This window comes from Enoplosus armatus, chromosome 7, assembly GCF_043641665.1.
Source record: "Enoplosus armatus isolate fEnoArm2 chromosome 7, fEnoArm2.hap1, whole genome shotgun sequence".
Taxonomy (NCBI): domain Eukaryota; kingdom Metazoa; phylum Chordata; class Actinopteri; order Centrarchiformes; family Enoplosidae; genus Enoplosus; species Enoplosus armatus.
In genome coordinates this window covers 6,369,224-6,396,234 of record NC_092186.1, presented here as the reverse complement: position 1 = coordinate 6,396,234, position 27,011 = coordinate 6,369,224, and the positions used below count along the sequence as shown (strand labels likewise).

Genomic DNA, 27,011 nt, shown 5'->3' with positions numbered 1-27,011 from the left:
TGTTAAAGGAGAGGGATAATGTCACTCATTTCTGTAGTAAATCATCTTGTAATTTATAACTTTATTGGATCAGATGATATTGCCTCCAGCCATTGATTTATTTTAAACAGGTAAAGTACGACTAAATTAGAAACTAGTGGAAAATACTCCAGAAAAACGACTATTATTTACTTTAATCCTTTCATTTGCAGTCTCAGAGCCCAGAGGTGTTATCTTCAGATTGGTAATATACAGTAAGATAAGTATCAAATCCTCACATTTTAGAAGCTGGAGCCATCAAATGTTTTGACGATTAATTGATCATCAAAATAGCTGCCAACTCCTCATTATCATTCATGGTATTTAAATACAACTGCGGTCTCAACTTTTTGTAATTGTTGCATTAAACCTGTTCATAACTACGGAATATAAATCAGTACTCGCATCATTGGCTCACACACTCAGGGGTCAAGGACTCATCCCCAATTAAAACATTAGAAATAATTCAGCCTGTGGTTTGTACTTTTCAATGCAGGGCACAGCCACAGGTACAACAATGCTGGAACAAAGGCGTATTGTACATGTTTGCAGATGGAGCAGTAAACAGATGGAAATGTGCCGTGGCATATTGCTAAGTTGAAGCCGTTCACATCACACATTTTTTACACCTATCTGTTCTTTTTTTTTTTTTTTTCTCACATGGCCACGTCAGGCTGACAGGAGGCAGGCTGGAGTTCATTGAGACTGCACGCGATTTATGACCTGGCACGCTGAACTCGGAGCGGGCCAAATTTACAGATGATCTGATTCAGTGTGTGTGTGTGTGTGTGTGTGTCTCCAGACCCTCACAGAATGTGCTGGCCGGTGCCAGGCCATGCTGTGTGAATTAACTACACCCTACTGAAGGTAGCTCAGCGATATCTAACAAGAGCTTGCTCGAAAGAAAGGTCTGAGCGCTGCTGCTGTGTTTGGCTTCCTCCGCAGAGACACTGACTTGGTCGTGAACTATGAGTCAAATCACTGACCCTCCCACTTCCTGAGGGAAGGTGTCGGCTGACTTAATGAACCTTGACAAGCAGCCTCTCTCCCTTTTATTGCTTAATATGGGTCAATCAAGCGGGACAAAGACAAATCATTTTGTCAACAAATATGTAATTATGTACTCAAGTGGCTTGGTTTTCAACAGGAAGTGCTATAAAATAAGAGAAACGAGAAGACGTGGGAGATATTAGAGATGAAGGAAGTGTGACTCATAGTGAGGTGATACTACAGACAAAGTGAGAAAGTTAGAAACTGCATGGGTCAACAAAAACAATCTATCTAACCACAATCTAATGCAACAGCACAAACTACTGCTATATAGGAGTATTTGGGGGGAAAATATTACAGACGTCACTCTCATGTCTGAATGTGTTAAGGAGAACTGGATACTGTGATCAAAGATGGCGCCCCAGGCATTCCTATGAAAGTAGCTTCCTGGACGCATACGGCAAAACTCTAAGAGTTGGATGAGAGGATTGATAGCTTTAGCTTAGCATAAAGACGGGGGGGGGGGGGGGGCTTTGTGGCACTAAAGCTCATCCATGAACACGTTCTACCTCATATGTTTCATCCGTACAAGTGTAAAAACAACAAGTTGTGGTTTCACTGGTTGTTAGTCGGGTGCAGTGATTTACTGGTTGCCAGGCAATCAGTGGCCTGTCAGAGTCCAGAAAGTAAGTGCCCCTTGCCAAGATGCTAATCAGCTGCTGGGGCTAGCTTCCTACAGACCAAGCCTCCAGGGACAGTGCTGGGCTGTGAGGCCAGAGCGGTATCAATCCTCTCATCTGACTCTTAAAGTGAAAAGCGTATTTCCCAAAACATTCCTTTGAACACGGTGACAGAGTAAATACTGCTCTGACAGTCTCAGCAATGAGAAAGGCTTGTGAACGTCACGCAGGTAGTACTTCAGTGCTGTTTTACTGGGTTGTATTTTATTTTAAGGATGTTATTTCGTCCATCCTAAAAATATTACACATTCCATCTTTTAAGGTGAGACCCCCTGTGACACCTGCTGCTCGCTGACCATCAAGAGGACTATTTAAGATCTGCTAAGCCCCACTTAACCTCCATTAAGATGCCTTAAATACACTAGAGATGTTTTACTTACTTCCAATGTCCATCTTTCTATTTTAACCATCCCATTTAATGTACCACCCCCTTGCAACTCACACATACTAGGGTTGACTTACTCCCCACCAGACTATGAATGCAAAGGTCATGACTGAAAAGCTCTCAACAGTCTTCAGTTTACAGTATTATCTGTGTGGTCTTCTATTATTTGAAGTACTTTCACAAGGAAGAAGCCAAGTTACCTCACTCACAGCTGACTTGGCACCAGCTTCTGTTCATGCATATTTTAAAAAGCAGATTTGGCAAAGCTGTCCCCATGTCAGTGTTTACAGACACTGATGCTGCAGTTTGAATCCTAATTGTGGACACAGCTCCCGAACAAGTATTTCTGTCACAGTGATATTTGTTAAAGAAAGTCAAAGAAAAATGCAGCAAATGTAAAACATTTACAGTAATTGAGAGGTTTTGGGAGATACCTAGAGTCAGTTGAAAAACCTTTTGACAAAGCACTAGACAGGATTAATGTGGTCGTGGGTTAAAGGGAAATAAACTTGTTTTCCACATTCTTAAGCCAAATCATGGAGGTCTTGGCCCGCAGAAAATGCCAGAAATCTGCTTTGGCTGAGGGAGGTTGGGAGCTCATTTAAATCTCCACACATTTGCGAAGGGATTGTGGGAGCACCACCCTCCCCTGATCTGTGGTCTGCTCAGGCCACGGAGGTGCAGAGGTCCGCCAGTAACTGTGCGTGTGCGGAGAACTGAGTTTCCTTTCAGCTGGTCGGGTTCAGCGATCGTGATCATCTCTCCCCACCTCATCCTGTGAAGGTTAACAAGTGAACGACCCCCTGCCATTTCCCCCTCCCTGAGGTCCAACTCTCACCCAAGTTCTCCCGATCCCATCTCCAGCCCCATTACACTCAACTTAAATTTAATTTTACATATCAGTGATTGCTTTCCAGAGTCCCTGGCATCCTGACTCTGTCCGTCTGTCTGTGCAGTTTCCAAGCATCAGACCCACAGCGTGAGCATATGAAGATATATTAACACGGCTTGACTCCTTTACAGAATCCTGTCATTTATAAGCGTGTTATGTAAATCACCCACTCGTATCTTTTCTGCTGCCTGGATGCAGATGACTGAGGTGTGCGCGTGTGTTTTTTTGTTTACGTGTGGGTGTGAGCGAGCATGTCACGCAATGGAAAGTGATTCTCCTAATGGTTTGGTAACTCAGAGGATCAGTGACCTTGAAACTATCGGCTGTGTAATTCACAGACGGAGCGTTTGTGACACTCATCTGTGTGCACGCCAGTCAGTCAGGACGAGTGCGCCAAGGTTTCGATGTCTCTGACCTGGAACGGCTCCGCTTCCTCCGAGTGTAGGTCTACCCTGCTCAGCTCAGCTCAGCTCAGTCTGTCTGTGTAATAAATTCACACTGGGTTATGGATGACCAGCGTGTGCAGGAAAGGGGTGGCATCCTGCCAGAGCCTCCTACCCTGATTTGTTTTTTACATTTAGTTTATATCTCTGCCTCGACGGTTTATGAGCAGCCCTGAGACCCTTTTCACCAGCAGCTGCACTGCCTGTGCAGGTTTTACTTCTTTCACTTCGGAGCAGAGTTTTGAGTAAGTAACAAAAACTGCACATGTCGAATGAGATTTAAATATTCATACATTCTATTAAACTCAGCTGTGCGGATTTATTCGTTGGCGCACATTTCTTATTTTAGCCAAGTGATAATATCAGGCCACAGCCAACATGAAGGGACAGGGCCGACACACAGATCATGCCTCGCTCAGGCCTTTCTTTAAAGAATAAAAGGTGGCAGTGGGGGCCCTGATCTCTCTCCCCGGCTCAGGCAAAGTGGCCGGCCTGCCTGTCTGCCTCTCTGCCTTAAATTCAGCTCCGCAGCAGAATGTGACCCCTCTGGACTTTGGGCAATGTCTCCTGCTCTGGTTACAGAGAGAAACTGACAAAGACCCCGGCAGTAGTTCTCTCATGCCATGAGTTAGAGTGACATTGTGGTGGGTCAGCACTGGGTCACGGATATTTTTCTCCTGCTCGCTCCTGGGGGGGAGGAAATGTGCTTAGACAAAAAACATGAGGAAGGTTTAGAGGGCCCGGTGTTTGGAATCGCTCCCTCCTCTCTTGTCCAAACAGTGTATTCTAATAACAACACTCATGCTTTTCATTTGCTTGCTTGTAATGGATAGGACAGCTGCATTTCCTGTAGTGCGCATCAGTAATAAGAAATAATGACCTGCTTGAGTTTAGTGAGCTCACACCCACTGTAGAGCGCAATTATACACACACATAATTGTCTTGGCAAGTCTGGAGACGTACTAAGATGTGAAATCCTATTCATGCAAGTGCTATCTAATTGGCTCACTCCTTTGAGGAATTAGACCGAGTTAATCACGTCTGAATATACAGAACTCAATTAGAACTCTGCGAACTAATGCAGACAGCCATGAATATTTGATGACGAAGTCAGCAGAAAGCTGAGCCGCCCTGTGTTCGCGAGCGTGCCTCAGACGACGAGTAAAACCAGGGTGGGTGTATACCTGCTGTTGCCGCTCGGCGAGCGTGTGGCAGCTCTCCCAGCGTGAGCAGCAGCTGTGCAGCCGCTCGCAGACATGCAGAGCCGCCGACAGCGAGCTGCAACGCCACACCAACGAGCATATGGGGGCCCTGAACTCACCACGCTGGCTGCAAGCCTCTGGATCTGACTACCTGGATATCCATCACAGAGAAGTGACAGGTGTGTGGGTGGTGTGCAAGTCATTTCTAATTAGAGCCATATTACTGTCAGTGAAGCAGCATCACAAACTTTGTTTTTGGGCGTTGTACTGTTTACATCACCGTGACTGGATATGAGGGGAGAGATGAGACTGTGATTGGATGTATTGTATCGTATATCCCCTCTCCCAATGACAGCAGGGGCTTTAGGGGAGTTCTTGGGGATATCCCGTTGTTAGGTGGGAGAGTAGTCTGGTATGATGTGCTGTGGAGGACATCCATCACCAGGAGCTCCAATACAGCTGACACCATGCCTGTCGCCTCTGGGTGCTGTGCGACCCTCGGAAACTTCCCTTTGCTATCTAGATTGTATTAGTAGGGAGCGTTTGAACACTCTCGTAAAATTCAGTAAACATAACTACAGCAGTGGTTCTCAACCTTTTTTTGTCTGATGTACCCCCACATTGCCAGCAAAACTCAAGTACCCCTTTATCAACACCACCCATCATGTTCCAAATGTCTTCATTTCAAATGATTTTACAGTAGATGTTAAGTAACACCATGGAGTAGTTTTATGAATCGTCCATGTTTAGGTCTGTTTGGTTCTTTCTACTGAACCAAACTATTTCAACTGGTTATTCATCACTTTTAGCCAACTGCCACCTCTTCATCCTTTAATTTCAGCAAACTAGTTCAACTTTGAAAGCTTTGGGCGGTTTACGCATTACTCTTTGCTAACTATTTCAACTGGTTATTGATTAATTTTAGGTAATTATTTCAACAGTTTATCATTACTTTTGGCTAATTATGTCAAATATGTAACCCCTCTTAGCTAACTAACTATTTCGACTTCTCCGCTAGCTTGCTAACTAGTTTTTCATGAACTCTCAGTGACAACAGTTGGCTTTAAGGTGTTACAACTGACTGGGAGGTGTGTGCTGTGAAGTTAGCCTATTGTAACTGGTAGCTTACTGGATATTGTGGCAATAAATTTACTAAATATCAGTATCACACCATTGCGGACAATTCTATTTGAATTCAATTCTTGTAACTATCTTTGGAAATAAGGTGGAATTGTTGTTTTCTAGCCTTTGAGAATCCGGTTTTTGGCTAGGACCCTCCCCATCATCAAAGCTGATTGTGTATGAGAAGGAAGTCTATGTGAGGAGGTATAGTTCTTTTATATACATTGGAAAACAGGTCAAAAATGAATCAAATGAAACATTGGACACTCCCAAAATAAAGGTAATATGATTCCTTCTTTGATTTTGCATTTGTTGTTTCACAAAATTGAGACACTGAGGAATAACGTTTGTGTTTAGAATAAGACCTATGTATTACTTTAAATTGTATCAACATGTGTACCATATCTTCTTGGAAACAGCATCATGCATTTCTTTTTCCCATGTTTCTCTTACACGCTTAGTGGAAATAGTTGTTATACTTAATACTTAAAATATACAACATTCTACGTGTGGATTGGTAAATTGAACACAGAAAAAGTTGAGTCCTAGCTGACGAAAGAAATTCATATTAAGATATATTAAAGTTGCTCTGCATGTGAAAATTAATTACACAAAAGAGAAGCAGCCCAATAGTTAAGCCATAAAAAAGGCGACATGAATGGTTGACCAGGCTGCCATCACCACTTTCCAAGACAGACAAACAGACACGGAGGGTAAAAGCTCATCAGTCAATCATGAACGTTTCCTGGTGACTGGCAGGTCAGGGCTGCTGTGTGCAGCTTTTCTTTTACAATAGCAGAATGGAAAATCATTCGGAGCGTGTAGCCAATGAGACCAAAGCCCATTTATTTTAAATAACAGAGCCATAGTACAACACCAGATAATGAACGTAATTATAGTCAAGCAACTTGGCGTCCGTGACCTTGGTGGTCTCTGAAATTCTGTCAAAAGAGGCAGAAATAGATTAAGGTTTTGTGTGGGCAAATCCCTATCTCTTTATTACAGCTCTTTCAATATGAAGCTCAGCTCCTGGCGTGACCTTGTGTTACTTACATCAGTCTCATTACAGTACACTTAAACTGGCTGCACTTTGGATGATCTATATTCATGGGAAGTGGTAGTATAAACAGGAAAGTGGGGATGGGATTCTGCCTCAAACAGGGAACTAGGCATTGTCTACAACCCTTTTACCTTCACTGGTGTCATTTAAGCAGATTGAATGGATCTGTTTACCAGCATGGAACCTGAAGCAAAGGGCAGCTAAGGAGCCATTTTAAAGTAAATTAACTGGTCAAAAATCTGGCTGTGGGAAAGCCGCAGAAATTTGCAAGAACTAGTAACAAAGCAGATATGGATGACATAAAATGGACTTAAGAACAGTAGGCATGGCACTCCGTGTAAGTAATTAACCCCAGTGACACTGAATCCCGCTGCTGAACTTCTTCAAAGACCAGCTGAGCTATCAGATAGATGAAGAGTCCTCATTGCTCTCAGCCCTGTTAACTAATATGCTCTAATGGTTAGAAGCAGACTTCCTGAAGTGAAAGGAGACTGAAAATGACTCTTCATTTCTAAGAGTACAATTTCAAATAGATGTGGTGACTTCCATAATCCCACTGAGTAAGAACATTTCGGCTTGACCTCTCTAGAAGGTATAATGACTGGGATAACTTTATGACTTCATTGTTCTTTAATGTGAAATTGTAATGTCTCAAATCAATATTTCTAAATCAGAGTCTATAAATACTGTCAGTATTGCCGTTAGTTAAGTGAATATAGTAAGGAATGAGCTTCCATGAGTCTACATGTCAAAGTTATAATACCTAAGATTTTACTTTGGCAATGCCAGTGGTTACAGCTAACAGCAGGTTCAGGTTGATACTACAGGAAACTCTCCTTTAGCAGCTACTTTCTCAGAGGAACAGCAGAAGAGCAACTGGTGAATCCATTTACAGAGCAGCCAAACAACCTTGTGACTGTTACTGGGATTTCCTGTAATCCACACTGTAATTCACCAGGACAGTGCTCTTAATTTAACTTGTAGAGGTAAGAAACGTTCTGTTTGCATTAGCAGTAACTTAATACAGCTGCTCTGATACGGCTGTAGCTGTAGCGAACAGTCAACAGCGATGCTGACAGCAATGAGATAAAATTATAACGCTGGATTACATGAAGCATTGTTTCCAGTGAATCCCTCTTAGAAGACCAATGTGGGAATGGTGGACTCCGCCACCAACAATGAAAACAACTACAGTATATAGAGATGTAAAGAATGTAAATACATTGAATGCCTATTGCAGAAAAAAATGCCAACCATAAATAATATCAAAAACAGGGTTTGATTTCATGAAAATCTTAAGGATTAGAACTATTGTCAAATGCCCCACAGAAACTGGTCCAAGTGAAAATGCAGCGAATACAAATAACAAATTACACCACATACCTGGACGTAATAACAACACATGATGCTGTCTGCAGCTGGTGTGTTCACACAAACGCTGACACACTGAGTGTACTCTTGGCCTGTCAAATTACAGCACTTTTCCTCTAAAGAGGAGCACTCTTCTTAAATGTTTTACATCTCATATCCCGCTCTCAGCAAGCTTTGTCTGAGATTGCACCCTTCAAGAATGTAAAAAAGCCTCCAACTTTCAACCTTAATGTGTATTGAACTGCAAGATGACTGATAAACATTAAACTACAAAAATGTGTGGCTATCTATAAAGGTTTAGTTTGAACCAATAAACCCAGGTCCTCTGGTTTTGGGTCAACACATGAAAACATCATGTAAATGCCATCATAGATCTGGTTACATAATTGGATCTCCAATTACGAGAGACCCAGTTAAGATGCCTCGCTGTTATGGAAAATACTGTTGTAATATTGTCCGGCCCCACTGGGTTTCTCTCCCATTTGTGAATTTCCAGATGCCCTGTGATTAATTTGTTCCAGTTTGCAGAAAACATACAGTCAGCAATACTTTGAATCTGCTGGAAAATGTTTCACACGAGAGCTTTCTTGGAAAACACTTAGTGGCACTAAAACTCAAAACTGCTGTCCCTCAGTAACAATGATGGACGGCTCGCCGGGTGGTGTTTGCACACGCTCTCATACTTGAAAGTCTTATCATGTGGGTAAACATGGAATGGGGAAGCTATGGGACACCTAGGGCCTAGACACATCAGACAAGGAAAAAAAAAAAACAATGGCGACCCTATGCTGTCACATAAGCAAGATTACAAAGCACTCCATGCAAAATGAGACATTAATTGAACATCTATAGAGTTTATCAACATCATTGTGTATTCAAATAGGCAGCGATAAGTAGACAAGCCAGGGAAGTGCCGAGGACAAAGGCTGATTGCGTCTCTGCAATTTGAGGGCTGGTGGTTGGCCAGACAGAGAGATAGCAGGTTGTAAAATCAGGAACTAGACAGGTGATGATAACAGATGTGGGTGAGTTCCTGCACATTACTAAAAGGAATTAATGATATCTAGGCAAACAGTTTGGATGAGGCAAATCACCCAGCGGAAGACATGGATTTGGCTGGTACAAATACCAGTATTGTTCCACAGAATATGTAAAGTCTCAGCCTAGATAAGGGGACAGCTGATTGCCTACTTTGTTACAGGGCAGAGAACTTTATTATTTTATTATTTATCTATCAGCGTGGCGTGCAAAATGTATTCCTGCAATTCCTGGCAAAGGGATTTAGAGATTTTTGCATACACATTCTACACACAGTAAGTTTCCTCAGGCACCTGTTACACCTGTAAGATATCCTACATCAAATGTAATAGACTGCCAGAGGGTGTTATTTCACACTTACAGTACATGACATACGGGATGAAAATATAAAATGTAAGAAATGAGTTTTCACTAACTTAATACTCTTTTCATTAAAAATGAATTTTCAGTCAGTTTTATTAACATGTATCTTTTGTGCAAATTAGTTAAATGTAGTTTTTACTTTCATCTGTGTGTACATAGTATACACATTTTAAGCATTCTAGATTTTTTAAGATATACAATCTGAATTTAAAGGGCAACTCCACCAATTTTGAAAAATCAAGTTCAGTTTACTCGTACTGTTCACCCAGTGAAAACAGCTGAATTATGTCCTAGCTGTTTTTTCCCCGTCTCCAGGTTTAATGCTAAGCTAAGCTAAGCTAACTGCATGCAGGTGCTAACTTAATAATTAGCGTACAGACATGAGAGTGGTATTGATCTTCTCATCTAACTCTTGGCAAGAAAACAAATAAGTGTATTTCCCTGTAAGATCAGGAAAAGTCAACATACATACGTATATATACATACATACATATATGTGTGTGTGTATACATATACATACACATATATGTACATATACATACACATATATACATACACATATATATACACATATATATGTATATATACATATACATACACATATATATGTATATATACATACACACACACACACACACACACACACACACACACACTCTTCTAATAGGTCCTCAAGATGGACAACAGGGGGTTAATACGTGTTTAATATGCTGCTAATATAATGTGGCAGGTTGGAGAGGGAGCAGTGTGGGAATCTACAGTCCAAAAACAAATTCAGTATCATTGATGTTGGTTTGCTCTTAGAGATTCCTAGACTGACTGACTTGGAGGCTAACTTGAAGTTTTCCTCTTTCTCTCTGGGATATGACATTTCTCTTCAGAGACCCAACTCTCACGTTCATTCTCTAATCGTACAGAGGCGTATGACCCTGAGGATGGGAATAAAAGAAGAAGAAATTACTTTCATTAAGAAATTCAGATTTCCCCCATCCTTTTGATCTTGTGCCAGAAGAACATTTATGCTGATGAAATGCATAAATAAAGTTCTTAAATTATCCCGTTTCTCTTTAGCGCATGTATCAGAGTTGGAGAACTTCCAGACAAGACAACTACAATCACAGTGAGTGCCTGAAAAGGGATGATTTAGGAGACGGCCTGCCACTGGTTTAAACGTCACATAGCTAAGCTTCGAGATTTTACTGGTGAAGTACATATGAAGCCATTTCCTACAAGTGATGTGAAGGGAAATTGTAAGTATTAGTCAAAAATGTTCAGTGCCAGAAGATCAACAGTACAAGTGTGTGTCCTAATTTATTTCTTTAGGACAAATAATCGTCATAGTGAGAATTAAAAGCTATTGCCAAACTTTTCCACTGTACTGTCTCATTGCACTGAACGGCTACTTCCCGTCCCAGCTTGCAGGAATGACCTACAAATTTACCCACGATATTGCTGACAATAAGAAACCTCGACCCTGTCACATCCTGCGACTGGACTGAAAACTGGACCACATTCTAATGAAACTGATTGAGGGAAACACTTCTGCAAAATGATTTGATTGTGGTCTTGCAGGCTGATGTGTCTTTCCTGACAATATTGTGCAAGGAAATACTTTCATGAGTGTTGCACAACATAGCAACAGGAAAACTGGTCACAGTTTCGCAAGAAGGGATAAAAACACCCCAGATTAAAAAAAACAAACTTAAGAGGCCTCCTGGGATATGTCAGTCATTTCTTCAGTCTGGTCAATTTTTGATCTGAACTGTGATTTAGAAAAGTAAAAATGAGGAAACAGACAAGAGACTCTTCTGTGTTATCTAATCCACGAAGAGAATTAACACCATGTTACATTCTAACATAATTTCGATACTCATTTAATAACTCAAGTTTATTTAAACCATATCTGACTGCTTATCAGCTCTAACTCCAGATAGTTATGCATCAGCTCACTGAGTGAAAACAATACAATCATCATCTAATTCACCAAGGAAAAGATATCTGAAAATCCTCTATTATAAAAAGACAATGAATGCAAATCTGACATCATTATTCAGAGAGAACAAATGAATCATTGTCAGGTTGTCCTGGGCCAGAAAAAGTGAACTGGTGGGTAGAGTAAGACAAGTTTTGTGCTAGCCTTGTGTTTCTGCTGCTCATGTTCACTATGCTGCTCACTATCACTAAGGTTAAATCTGAAGCTATGCTAATTAATTTCATAGCTTTTTTGGCCACTTGGGGGCAGAATAACAAGCTGTAAACACCACACTGACATATCATCTTATAAAGTTGATATAGCTCAGGTGTTAGCAAAATGTCACCTATTTACACATCTAGCAGACATTCACTCCACTTCCTTCAGAGAAAAATATCTGACTTGATAGTGGCTAAATGCTCCAGTACGTTCACCAGATAATTGCTAACTTTGTCTGTCTGCCATTTAGTCTTGGGCAGCTAGCATACATCAAGTTTTTCAGGGCTTTTTCACTGGAAACAGCTGCCTGCTGTTGCTGAGTGCAAAACAGTAAAGTTGCGGGCCTTAAAGCTAAAACCATTAGCTTCAAGATGCGAAAAACCTCTGTAGAGCTGAGAGAAACTGTAGAGTCAAGTGATTATTCTCTGGTGGTTTGTGATTATGAGCAACCCCTTTCACTTTACACATAATCATTTTATCCATTGTTCATATAAAAATATTGATTAGTGCAGCTTTAACATTAGTATTACTAACTGTGTCAGCAGTACGTCAATAATTGCTGGCTAGCTTCTAGTGTTACTGAGCTAATAGTAATTGCTGGCCTGCTAACACATTCAAAGAGCTTACATTTTGATATCAAACACTGAACAGTTTCATTATTTCCAACATCCTCTAATGTTTACGTACTTCTACCTGACATTCAAAGCTGTGTTAGGAATCACTTTCATTGAGTGACCAAAAACAAAACAAAGCCAAAAGAAAAAGAGGAAATGAAGATGTGTGTGGTGAGAGGTGGCATTTGACAAAATGAAATGTGGTGAGGTGAAAATATATGAAACTACCAATGTGCCCACCCCTGATATCATAATGTGCACTTTTGAAAGACGGACACATAAATAACCAGAGTGAGCCGAAACTAGGCGGGGAGGAAGGTGGATTTGAAAGGGAGAAAAGTTACTTACAATATAGCAAGGCTCACAGTACGCCTTCTTCTCCACAGCAAAGAAAGGCTTGCCACGCAGCTTGGTGCTGCAGGTCATGCAGACAAAGCAGTCGACATGGAAGACCTGGTCCATGGCGGTGCAGCCGGTGCCTTCACCCACTACGTTCTCTCCACAGCTGGCACAGCGCCCTGGGGAGAGGAAGAGGAGGGGAGGCTGAGAGCAGACTCACTATGAATCCACAGATACTTAAGGTCAGATAACGTTCATCAGGAAACCAACAGTCTACTCAGTGAAAGAGCCAAGCACACATTGTCCAGTCATTCCTTAAAATCTTCAAGGGCAATTTATCTATTATCCTGGAAGTATTTTGTATTTTTGAATAGTTACGATACAAAGAGAAATAAAAGTCCCATTCCTTTTTCCATAGACAATGTTTGGCGACTGGAGCAACTCTATGGCTCGGAGTGAATCATGAATCAGTACAAAAGATGATCAACAGCATTAATAATATCTGGTTCTTTTTCTGATAAAGGTACATGCCCGTGTACATAAAAACACGAGGATTGAAGCGAACTCTCAAGGTGAGTATTGGTCAGAAACATTCAATCAGAGCTTAAAACCGTTTTTCTCTTCTACCGCTAACGGTGGGCGGACGCTAAATGAATAAAATGAATTCTGGATAAATTTTGGAATAATTAGGCAACTACAGTGCCGTGTTTTGTTCTTGATGTTTTGAATTTGCTGCAGCTCTGTTTCGGGCCTCTGACTGGCCACTTGGGTGCAGTAGCATTTAGAGCCATCTGCCATGCCAAAGTGACGCGACTGCAAGAAACAAAGCTGAAATAATTAAAACTGGTGGCCATCACATAAGCCTATCGGGTCCTCTTGTTGTTTTGATGTTTCTTTCCACTCAAAGGATTAACCGTTAGATGTGGAACATGTTGAAAAATTGTAGAAAGGTTTTGGAAGCCCGAGGTGACATCTTCAAATTGACCAACAGTCCAAAACCCAAATGTATTCAATTTCCTATTAAACAGCGAGAAGAGAAAAACAACAAATATTCACATTTGAGAAGATGTAAAGAGTTCATGTTTAGCATTTTTGCTTGATAAATGAATTAAAGCCTAATTGATCGATTGATTGATTGATTGATTTCTGCTGATTCATCAATTATTTCAGTGCTAGAATCAGAAATCACACGCTGAACAGCCGGCCTTCTGTTGTGGAGGGTGAAAATGTATTTTCGAGTGTTGTGTTGTTGATGTTCACTTCTGTCTGACAGGCTGCCGGCTCGCAAAGGATTTGTTCCACCGCAGGATCCATAGGCCGAGCGGTTGCTCATGCATCAACTCACACTACCAAAAAATTTGAGCTATCCCTTTAAATGCTTCATTTCCTGATGTCAGAAGTGCCTAATCTTCATTTCTATTTCAAACACCAGATAAGGGAGGATTAAATACTATAATTATGCGACATTAAAGAAACTATACACATCACCAAAGTGTGACATGGGCGACATCTATTTCAAAAAACCAGGCCTTAAATGATAAAAAGAAAACTTTACAAGTACAACTAAGTCTTTGTAAAAAGGGGGCACAAGTGAGCTGATATTATTGCGCCAGAAAGAGCCTGATTGCATATTGCGGGACATGGCATTTGGATATCTTTAATTGAGTTGGAGATATCTTTAATTGAGTTTAAGATGTCCTCGACTCAATGCAAGTTATCTTCAACCCAATTAATAACACTGTCAATTTAATTACTGGTATCTTACAATAATAGGGTTTAAAAAGATATCTGAGAATGTTTTATTTTTTACACATCTGAGGACAGATGCAATCTCACAGAGGAAGCATGATACAGGATATTTAATTAATTCAAGTTCAGTTGTATGGATCAGTTTTTGTTCCTTTTCATTTTGTGCTTCATCTAAAGGCTGATTTGGGCGATGATTGACGCCCTGTATGTTCTGAACAGAGCAGCTCAAGCGTGTTACAGACAGAGGCGAGACACTAACCGGGGGGAGATAGAGTATCTGATGCTTGCATTTTCACAGTTCCACTTGCTGTTTTCCTATCAAAAATTCAAACAGAGAGTAAAGCGGAATCTGTCTCAGGTATCAGCGCAACTTTTGGAAGTCATATGTTGTTGAGATCAAATATCTGCTTGACTGCGAGGCCCGTTAATGCTGTTCTAATCTGAGATAACTCATTATCTTATCGTCAGCCTCAGTGGAAACTGAGAAAAGTTGCTTAACGAAGGACTGGATCCACAACTTTCCCAGCAACACTTCATAAGTCCTTATTGAAACACTGAGATTTGTGAGTCTTAATACTGGAGTCACCGTTTATTGACTGGGGACACATTAAGACACAAAGGACTGACAGATTGCTGTTGAAGACCATTAGATGTTAACATCTTGAATTCTTATCACAGCAGCATTTTGTGCGTTAATTTAGCGGCTGCTGTCATCCGCGGCAACTTATGGCGCAGATAACTTTTCATAAAACCTGCTATCGGTTTCATCTGTTCCCACAGCTCTATCCACACCTCAATTATGGCTGCGTTACCTACTGTACAGGAAGGCAGATTAAACAAACTAGTGAAGGCATGTCTCGGGGGGACATGTGGGTGTCAGTGGAATCACAAGCAGGGTAATCACTTCAGAGAGCCAGAGGGAAAGAGAAAGGGAGAGAGAGCGAGCGAGAGACAGAGACAGAGCATGCCGAGCCTGTTAGTGGCTTCAGATCACAGGCCATCTTCAGTGAGTGGATGAGAATGCCAAACATGTCCCACAGGGCTCCCACTTTAAATAGCGAGAAGGAAACCTCTCGGAAATCCTTTTCCTTTTGGCAGTCTGTGATCGCGAGGGCCCTCAGGAACTATTTGTGCGCGACTGTGCATACAGTGTACACAGCTTTACACACACACACACACACACAGAAGCAAGTACACAATGAAAAAAAATGTCTTTGCGCCAGACATGCCACACATGTAGACGAGTACATATACAAACACACATGTATCATATACTGTATGCTTACCCACAGACATGTCATGCCATGCTGTGTGCGCACATCAGCGGCCCACACATGAAGTCACGTGATCGTATGACAAAGAGCAGCAGATCTGAGGCTGTTTACAGTCGGTCTTCAAACTACTGTTTGCATTTTTATTTGTGAATATAACCTCAAAAATATCAAGGACAGATTCATAATAGGAGTCTACAGAGAGCCTGAGAGTACATCATTAAAAACTGGCACGCCATCATTTGTGATGTCACGTCAGACATGACACCGCCATCTCTATTAGGGCTGCAACTAACCATTATTTTCATTATCAATTAATCTGACTGCTACTTTTTGGATACATACAAAAAGTCCAAAACACAGAAAAAAATCCAAATGTTTACCGTCAGAGAAGACAAAGGAAACCAGCAAAAAAAATCACAATGGAGAAGCTGGAACCAGAGACCTTTTGGCCTTTTTGATTAAAAAATAACGTAAAATGATTCAAATCAACAAAATAGTTGCAGATTCATTTTCCATCAATCAACTAATTGATTAATTGTTTCAGCTCTAATCTCTGTTGTATGACAGGAAACCAATAACTTTGTTTCCTCTTAGGGCCCAGCGCCGTCTCCCATCACGCCAAGCATTTTTTCGTTGGAGATGGCGAGCTCCACCGGGGATACGGAGGACATAAAGTAAATGACAGTAATTATTACCGTAATGTGTGATTGGCCAGAGTTTAGTCTGTTAAACACTGCGAGCATTCATGATTAAAAACGTGATGGATTATAAAATGGTAAAATAAACCAGGGCTGCAACTAATTATTATTCTTATTATCAGTTAGTGTGCTCATCATTGTCTTAAAATTAATAGATTCATCTATAAAATGAAAGAAAAGGGTGACTTTTCATAGAGCCTTCATATGTGAAGTCTTCATATTGCTTGTTTTGTCTGATCAACAAGACATTTGTTTGACTATTAATGGAAACTAAGAGCCAAGAAAAGCAAATATCGATTTTTGAGAATCTGACACCAGAGAACAAAATGATCATCAAAATTGTTGCTGATTAATGGATTAATCGACAAATCATTTAGCTCTAATTACATTATTAACTAGTCAGTACATTTCTTTCCAATTCATTGATTATAAAAATGTCAGAAAGTAGTGAATGCGCGTTACAATATCCATGAGCCCAAGGTGACGTCTTCAAAGCGCTTGTTTTGACTGAGCGACATCCAAAACCCCAAACGTATTCAGTTTACACTGATATAAAACCTTTTGAGAAGGTGGAACTTGCTCCATTAATGACTTAAATTGTTGTCGATGAAGTCAATTTTTAATCAACTTCATGTTTTAAGACTGAAGTTATCCCACTTGAACTGAAAGAATTAAACATACTCTTGGAGCCCTTGTGTTTCATTAAATATATCCCGACACGTTTAGCTCTAAAGCTGCTATAATGTCTTTCTTTGTGGGCTGTGAAAACGTAAAGCTTGTCAGTGAGCCTGTAACTTTTCTTCTCTAACAGTCTTACTGTATGATAATAGAGAGACGTGCAGAGTGTTTTACAATACTTCACATCAATAATTTCAGACGCCAGCGTCGGAAGTAAGCATTTTCAATTTTCAGACACTACTTCAATTGACTTCTTGAATAATACAGGACAGCAATTGAAGCAACATCGTATTTACCCCTGTGGAGATGATCGCAAATACTTTCGAACTATTTCAGCTGGGCATAAAGGAATCATGAAAGGCCTCACCGCTCCCCAGCGTCCCTTTGCACGGGGAATGGAACCAGAGTCTTAATATCAAAACTTCAAATAGTTCCTGTAGAACCAATGCAATGGTGACGGGGCGGGAGGGGGAGTTCATTTACACTTTACTCACTTTCTTTCCTTTCATTCTTCAGCCCTCAGAAGTGTCTCTTCTCTGTTACATCGAAAGTCAAAAGAAGGACTGAAAAGAAAATCTTTTCTTCTTTTCTTTTTTTAAAGAAGCACATTCCCTGTGAGCTATAGAGGCTTAGAATGGTTAGACAATTTAATTGGATAAAAGGAAAAGATTAAAGAGGCCCTGACTCTGTTCCATAAATAATTGATTTCTAATGTATTTGTAGTGGCAGTGAGACGCTGTTGTTTGGGAATGGGGGATGTTGAGTGGCAGAACGCTTCAGATTTCCCTCAGTCTTTGCCTTCTTTGTTTTTTCACGCCGTGATATTGAAGCAGCATGAAAGGCAGAGAGGGAGCACACTTGCAGCTCAATTTGATCTTACATCGTCAGAAATCAAAGATCGTGCATGTAAAGAAGGATCGCAAGGAACTTTTTTTGTGGGAGAGACCAAACTTTTCACACTATGTTACTAAAGAATACAATTCTGCTGGTGCAACCCTTGCAAACCCCAAAGGCAAAGCCAGCAACTGTAGCTCGTATCCAAAACTAATAAAAGAACCACAAAATCCATTTTGGGACTTCAACTAAAGTTTTCTGTTTGGATTAAAATATCCGATAGATATGGTGGTAAAAACACAAAACACATTCAACTGCTGCATGTGTTGCGTTTCAATATTAACAACACAACAATGCTAAGAGGAATGAATTAAAACAGAAGTACAACAAATTGTGTTGCTCTGCTTCACATTTTCATTAGGCTTCATTTTTCCACCCTCTAATACAGCATTTATTTACGTGACACCCCTAAAAAGGTGAGCCAAATAAAAGGTACAAAGTTGTGATAACTTCTTCACACTTAATTAAAGACATAAACAATAGGTCAGCGAGTGGTTAACAGCATAAAACAAGCCTGTCGAACACATTAGGAGTGTAACTGCCAGAGGCCACCATTTGTGCGCTGTTTCATCTCTCCCCCCCCTCTAGGTTAATCTACTTTGTTGCTTCAGATTGCCCTCCGTGCAGCCTGACAATGCTGTGGCCTTCGGTTGCCTAAGGATGACGAGCGAAATAGCTGTCATCGCTGCATTTCAATCTCCGAATGCCTCTTTCTCTAACCCCTGCCTTTAATCTCATTCCCAATGTCAGCAAATAGCAATCTGCAGAACTGCTGCGGCGATGGTGGAGGATGGAGGATAGGCGAGCCCGTGCCACTAAGCATTACTGCTCGGCCTGTCAGGGCCCGCAGCGGCCGAGCGAGGGGGACCGAGTGTAGGTTACATGTTTTAGGAGCAGGTTGGCGGGAGCGACATGGAGGGGTGCCAGGGAGCGAGCAGGGGCTGGCGAATGGGGTGAAAGAGAGAGAGAGAGAGAGAGAACAGGTGAGTGTGTGTGCAGCGGACTATGCGTTCAAAGATGTCTGTGTGTTTATATGCTGCTTATCCGTGCGCACCCGTGTGCTTGTAACTATGTCTGCGTTTGCGTGCATGAGCATGCGGATGTCTACTCGCTCCTGAGGTCAAACGCTCACTCACAAATGAAATCTAGCAACGTGAGTGCCCGGAAGCCTCAGCTGGGCTCGCACGGCAGCTGATCTTGCAAGCCTCAGTGGAGCTGTCTCAACGAGGCAGGGTAGCAAGCGCCGAGCCTGGCGGGGGAAGAAGGGGAGGGGGAGGGAGAGGAGCGGAGGGGGGGGGGTTGGGGGAGGGGGGTGGATGGTCACCTCACGTGAACCGCTGCCAAAAAGCGGGCTTCTGTCGCCTGGGAAGAGAAGCCCCATGCTGGCACACTGCATCAGCTGAGAAACTAGAAAGCAGCATTGCGAGGTCAGCGGCAGTGCTGGGACAAGATAATGAGAGGGAAAAAAAAAAAGAAAATGGCAAAGAGGACCCATAAACTACGTTGGAATAAATAAAAAGACAACTTCATGTCTTCTGAAACTGCCCCCACTGCTCAAAATAGTAACAAATATAATTAAGTATTGAAAACACCATGTGAGCAATTACAAGCAAGATGATGACATAGCAGAAAAACTGCTAAGATCTCATTCATAAAAGAGCAGAATTATAGACAGCTTAAACTGGAAAGATGGAGGTTTTTGTAGACTTCCTTCAATCTGACAAATTCGTAGATTCAAAGCAGTTATCATTATTTACATGAGAAGAAAAAGGGTCTTGGGAGTCAAATCCGCAGCCTCACACTGACATACATACCGCGTTTTTCTTTTAAAAAGGCAGCTATGATGGATCATCCGTGGCCATTGTGTTGTTATAATCTAGTCTTTTGTACTCACACATTTTAATCCACTGTAGGTGGTATAGTGATGCACAGGCTTTAGACTAGTTGCCATGTCACCAGACTGCCTCATATGATGCCCCCCCACCCCCACCCCCGCCCCTAGGTGGTCGCTGACCTCCTTCCAGCAGCATTATGCTCTTCTGTCTCATAGTGACTGCTGCAACATACATGTACACTCGAGTTACAGCACAGCACAACAAGAAGAAAACACTTAGCCACCGTGATTGGAGGAAATCCTCTGATAGTGAGAGAGGAAACAGGCTCTTCAAGCTAAAGGGCCTTTGAGGATTACTGGGGGGGGGGGGAAAGATTTGGAGACAGGTTCAAACTAAAATCAACTGTGGTCATATTGCAGGTAAAAGATAAAACTGAATCCAATGATTTTATTGCTTTTTTATATTTGTGTCAACTAAGTACATGTAATTGTGTAAGTGCGATTTATTGTATTTTAATTCTATTTTTTTAAACTATAAATAGTTTTTATTTAACTAAGGTGTAAGATTTTAGCCCTGGTTGATTTGACCTGTGGTTACTTTGGTAACAGCAAGTGCGGTTTAATAGCACAGGTGACGCTTGTTGAGCAGCTACTGTGTCAGAAATTCAGCACAAGAGCAACTGGTGTGTCTCACGTTGTTTCAATAAAGAAGTCAGTCAATTAAAATTGCAACCATGATCCAATTTCATGCTGCAGGTGCTGTTGTTGTGTTTTGTGGAAATATATTTTATGAGCGTCAGCACAAACGCCGCTTCCCAATAAACCCCCCTTGTTTATCGCCAGTTGAACGCTTTTAATGTGAAGCAGCAGCAGTAGGGAACGTTGGGTTAGCATTAGCAGTACCTCTGATACAGCTGTAGGAGACAGCAAACAGTGACATCAATGAGATAACATTAAAAACAGTAACGCTGGATTGCATGCATGCATCATTTCCTATGAATCCCTTGTGCATAGGTAGACAATTTTAATTCAGCACGGGAATGGCGGACTCTGCCACTAACAATGAAAAAAAGTAGAATGCCAGCCATAAACAGGGTCTGATTTAATACAAATATTAAGGATTTAAACTTTAAAGGCCATTGTTAAGATTTTATGTAAAGTACTTTGAGCTGAATTTTATGTGTGAAAATGTCTATAAATGTAAATGTATTAACATATTGTACCTGTGTGTTTACAAGAGCTTCAGTTCTGCCTCTGTATGCACGCCAAATGAGCATTAAAAATGAACATGACTTTAAAGGTACACCTTCATACACTAAATAGAAACAGCATTGGGGGAGATGGTTGGCCAAAGGCATTTGGAGACTGTGGAGGTGGAGTGTGGTGGGGAAGCGGGGTTGAGGGGTTTGGAGGGGAGGGGGGGGTCTTTTTAAACCAGCAGAAAGGTTTTACTCTGACACACATCCCACTTGTTATGACATGTAGAGACACATCTAAAAGCAAACTCCTAAGAGGTTGCTGAGGGCGACCTCAGTAATATGCAAATGAATTCCACCAGAGCATCTTAGACAATGCACAAAGCTGTCTAAACTGGAAGCCTATTAATACATTAAGTTATGATGCTCAGTAGTGTTGTAAAGAAACAGAGGCAGCTCCACGCGAGCGCACTGTGTGAACCTAAACTTTTTCTGACCCAATTACCTTAGCTGATCTGTTCTGACTCCACTGGCCTGTACTGTTACTGGAGCTACGATGCCATTTGTATCTCTTCCAAGATTCCTCATGAACATTTCATGTGAGGTGTCTTATAAATTATGAGGGCTCCTCCAGCTGACATTATGAGGAAAAAATGGCAAAGCCTGCCTTTTCTTCTTTGGCTCTTATCATAAAACAAAGGCCAGCTCAAACCAGGAGGAGAGGCTTTCCCGACAGCTCAGAGTCCTGCGTGGAGTACAGTATGCCCAAATGAATCTCCCTGCTTGTTTCCTATGACTATCTCTTCACGATCTGATAATAACATTACAAAAACATTTATGCCACTGCTCAAAAATCTCTCTGGAAAATCAATCTGTATAAATATTGATTGGATATTAAAATTTCACATCTTTCTTAATTCTATACAGTGAAATACTGAAAGTCTGGCATCGCATGGAGGAGTTCTCAACTTGTCATTTTGGCATTAAAGGAGAAATAAAAACAGATTCTCTGAGGCAGAATGAACTACACTGCATAAGTATCATCATCACTAATTGTAAATAATGCAAAGCATCTCATCCTTTCAATTATTCAGCTTTATGTCCTGGTTTTGGTTGACAGAAATGTAGTGATGACAAAATATTGTAAGTTCCTCTGATGCACAAATGCCAAGGCATCTGTACTGCGAGCTGAGTAGCTGTGTCTTATTAGATTTCCACAAACACAGTACACCTACGCACAACCTAAGTGGATTAAATATGACGGATGATGACATTTGGAGAAAAGGCTCTTTCAGATTACTCAAATCTAATCTGGAACTCTAAATCAGGACTAATCAGTTGCTTTTCAAAGAAGCTTCAATCACAGGAGGAATTTCTGGCTTGCAAACTGGGTTTCTCGCAAGAAAAGGCGTTCTTTTATAGTGCATCATTTTCAGGTTTTTTTTCACAGTTTGAGAGGCGCTTGCTTTTGAAAATGGCTGCTTTTTATGTGCCTGTTTTGCCACACACACACAAAAAAAGTCTTCAAAGACGCTACCGGTGTAATTGCTGGACCGACGTCGTTGCAAGAGAGCATAATGTAACTTATAATAATAATATATATATATATTATATATAATAATTTGTAACTTATATGCTAATGATGGAGCTCCATTGAGTCTGATGAAAAGTTTCCTTGTGGCATCACAGAGCCAGAGTGTAACATTAATTCAATTCAATTAACCCCCTCTGGACCAATGAAATCTCACTATAGCTGTTTCAGATTAGAAGCTCATCAAAGACATTAGTGACACCAATAAAACTTTGCTATAGGAAGACAATGATCCAGTCCAGTAGCGTGCTAGAGATTGCAGCCCCACTTTGATTAATCTTGTTAATTACTAGCCTTAGGGTTTTGACAACAGTTAGCCCTCTTCCCCCTGTACCCCACCAAAAAAAGAAGCAGCCTGTGAGCCATTAGGTTCTTTGTAATTACAAAAGTCTCATGCTCTGGGACCGATTCTCCCAAAGCCCTGGATATACAGTAAGGAACAGGCCGGACTAAAGTCAGTTTTAACATTACTGTGGTGGCTATCTGTGCATTATTCAGCGGGGGTGGACGGGGGCTCTGTGGATTTGCAGAGCAGCATGTGCCTGCGCTTGAACTCGCTCCTAATGAGTCCCTGCAGTCACCTCAGTCGTAGGCTCCTGCCCTCATCCTGTTTCTATCTCTCCGTTAATTCAGCTGTCGCCTTGCTTAACCACAAGATGACCCTCCTCCCTCCCTCCATCGCTTCCCCCCCACCCCCCCCACCCCCCTCCACTACATGAACAGCCAGCCGCTGTCAGTTGGGGACGCACACGCTATCCCTAACTTGTTCTGGCTACCTCAGCTCACATATGACCCATTTCTCAACTCCCATGTCCTTGTTTTTTTCCAGCCTTCAGCCAGTCAGCCTTATACTTGGCAAACAGAGGCAAGTGCATGCATGGTATAGCAGTACACAGAGTTCATGCCAGGTCTGCATTGCATACGCATTCACCCAAAAATTAGGCCAACAAGGCTTTGAGGGCCATTCCTCTGTAAAATGACTACACTTTGCTTAAGCCAGCAGATCCATTTGACCTATGTCTAATGTGAACCAATTAAGGTCTTTACATCAGTGCGCACCAACGTGAAGCCGAATATCCCTTAATACCAGTTAAATACATGTCCCTGTAGCTATAATACACCTACACATGCTATCGTGGTGTGCTGTGTGATTATGTGCTGATATAAAGCCTGCTCCAGAGTCCCATTGAATGTATTGAGTGAGGTATCTAATGGGCATGGGAACTAATTCCAGGGCAAAGGGGATTAAAGGCTAGAGAAGAGAGAGCAGCAGAGGGATGGCACTCGCTGGCAGCAGAGGGTACAGAGGGCGGAAAAATAGAAATGAAACATAAATGCACAGAATCCTTGTCTTTCCAATCCTATTTTGCGAAATTGTATTAAAATTGGTATTTTGTTTAATCCTGGCAGTTATATTTATATATATATTTTCAAATGAGGACAAAATTAAATTTTAAGTGCCTCAGTGAAAGACAAAAAAAGAAATACTGTACAAAACACCGCTGGACAATCAAACAAGATGCAGAGTTTTTATCAAAACCAGGATGTTTCACCTGTCCAAAGCTTTTATCTCTCACTCTCATTATACCCTGAACAAGAGTTATGCCTTATCCTTTGATCCCATTGATATAGTTTTGAGACTCTACCCTGAGGACTGCTTCCCAGACTGGTAGATACGCTGCTGTGTCTACACTTGGAAATCAACGGATAAGACAAGAACACCAGGTTAACCACGTCTGTATCATACACACCTGCACTGTACTCGATAGCCTCGAGCCATTTTCCAAAAACATTGTTCTTGTGATACAAAACTAACTTCGTGGGTCACTGGGTGGGCTAATCTAGGAAACACTATGCCACTTGTATTCTATTAACCCACTATCCCAAATTCTTTTATTTAGCCTTTGTCACCATAAATGTGGCATGTCTTTGCTTTTGTAGTACAACCAGTAATTTTGAACAAATCTCTCTAGACTATCTCTTTGTTTAACAAAATGTCACGGTGAAAAGTGACAGAGTGAGTGCCCCTAATCAGTTCATACTACTACTATCATACATGTTTTCAGAACTGATTGTGCGTGTGTGAGCCTGCAAGGCTTTTCCCAGTATTCGTGTTACATGTGAATCCAACAGTGAATCATGGGCTAATTTTAACCACTTTTCTACTCTCACCTATGAATGCTACATCGTGAAGTGACTGTTGTTGTGTCATAGACACTTACAGCAGAGGATATATACAGTAGCACCACTCATAGCAGAAATGATTATATACTTTTGTTCAGTAGATGATGAGCCAGCTCCACAGTGAAGCCCGTATGATCAGCATCACACAGAGCAGACACATATCACTACAATATGTGATACATACACAAGGAAAGTGATCCTTTTACAATGTGGTTTAGAGAAACTAGAGCAAATGTTTCTTTGACCAAACTAGGAAGAGTAGATTTTAATATTTTTTTCATGTGACTATGTGTTAGCTACTATAAGTTGCCATTTTGGACACATATGTCTTGTAAAAGAGATAATGTATCTCAAGTGATATATAACGGTTAAATAAATAAATACAGATAAAATAAATACTGTATGCTCTGTCTCTATTCATTTGATTTTGCCGCTAGGACTGTGACTAGTTAGCTAAACAAATGTTAGCAGATACGCTGTAATGCTGAAAAGATACAGCTTCTATAGACTTGTAGGCTCAGACAGGAATTACAAACCAATTTTCTATTTATTTCATTGTATGACACATTTTTCATCACTAACTAATTGCCGAAGCTCTTAATGGCTGTATGTGTTAGAATAACTATAATACGATATTTTGATGCGGAAATTTGTCTTGCTAGCTAAAAATGTTTCTTAGTAGCAAGTAGAAAGTAGCTAAACGTAAGTATTAGTAGTAAAAAAGACAAGTAATGTGCAATAAAATAAATGTAATTACATACTACCCATTTGTCTAGCCTTCAAACGCAGAGCCCCTCGCACCTATCATCAAACTGAATCCATCCAAGCAAGCTAGCCTAAAAGTATCCAGCAATAATACGCCAGATGTGAAAACTAGCTGTCCTGCCCCATTACCTTCCTACATAAATCTGAAATGATAAGATTAAAAAAATAGGATTAAGATTTAAACTGCCATGAGACATTATGGGGTCCAGCTTTTCTGTTGACTGAAATACAGTAAGCTTCCCTTAAAAGGCTATAGGCCTTGTTCACAGCAGACATTTTGACTTGTCCTAATAGGAAAAGCACACCATAAATGTGTAAATAGTTCAGTTTTATTCAAGTGTCCCAGTAACCAGGACCCTTAAACCAAAGCAGCTAAATGGAATTCAGTGATCAGTGATTGTACCTGCTGTGGATCTTGCTACTGCGGCACAAAATGTCTTCTGTAAAAATGGTTATTGCTAACCAAGTGTGCGTGAGGTGAGCTATATTTCTTACCAAAATATTCCTCAGACGGTGGGTTGTCCATGTCGAACAGCATCTTCTTGGTCAGGCGCTCCAGCTCGTCTTCAGGGTGGGCGACGGGAGCAACGCCCTGAGAACCAGGAGAGGAACATAGTTGTGATTCACGAAGACGACCGAAGGCAACGAAGAACATTTCAGCTTCCTGCTTTTATTTCTGTGTCATTGATGAATATCAGCTGTGGTCTATGTTATACAAATGCTGCTTCAAAGTGCAAGAATGTATTGTTTAAAAAAAAAAAAAAAAAAACTACGTCCAGGTTTGACATAAAAATTCACAAAAAAACCTGACTTCAATAAATCAAGATGAAGCGCGGTCTCAAGGTCAAACAAAACACATTCAGTGTAATCAACATGCAGTGGATGGTCTTGAGTCTGCCTTTCCCCTCTGAGATATCTGACCCTGGCTCAGGCCCCAGTGGTGGTTCAGCCCAGAAGGTTGCGCATACAAGCATGTGGAAAAAAAAAAACTGTGACCCTGACTAATCCTTGTATTTGGAAAATAATGATAACAGAAGGAAAAGAGGAGGCAAACATTAGAAGAAAGCTTTTTTAAGTCTTACACATTTGGGTGATAGGTCAGGAGATAGTTATTTAGTCTTACTCTGAGCACAAAAGACTTCAGGTGTGAACTGTGTTGAGGCCTAATCTGTGAGAGATTTTAGAAGGATGACACAACTCTATGAAGATGCCACTTCCTTCCTTTTCCTTGTGAGCCTGTCCTCCCTCTTATCATGCAGTCTCTGACATCTGCCTGCTGTGTGTCTGTATGGGGCTGACGTGTTGTGCCTGACATTTTCTGCCAATCATCCGCATCCCCTGCCACCCCCCCCACCCCTCCACATCCCCCTGCCCTCGGCG

At 41.2% G+C, this 27,011-nt stretch overlaps 1 protein-coding gene across 2 annotated transcripts in view; it reads right to left on the bottom strand.

Annotated features, from left to right (window-relative positions):
- Positions 1-27,011, bottom strand: part of lpp (LIM domain containing preferred translocation partner in lipoma) — a 129,218-nt gene that overhangs the window by 7,843 nt on the left and 94,364 nt on the right. For both annotated transcript variants that reach the window (XM_070909096.1, XM_070909097.1), the window contains 2 exons: positions 26,127-26,223; positions 12,778-12,947 (listed from right to left, as the gene is read on the bottom strand). In XM_070909096.1, the coding sequence (XP_070765197.1) occupies positions 12,778-12,947; positions 26,127-26,223 (267 nt within the window). The remainder of the gene's footprint in view (positions 1-12,777; positions 12,948-26,126; positions 26,224-27,011) is intronic.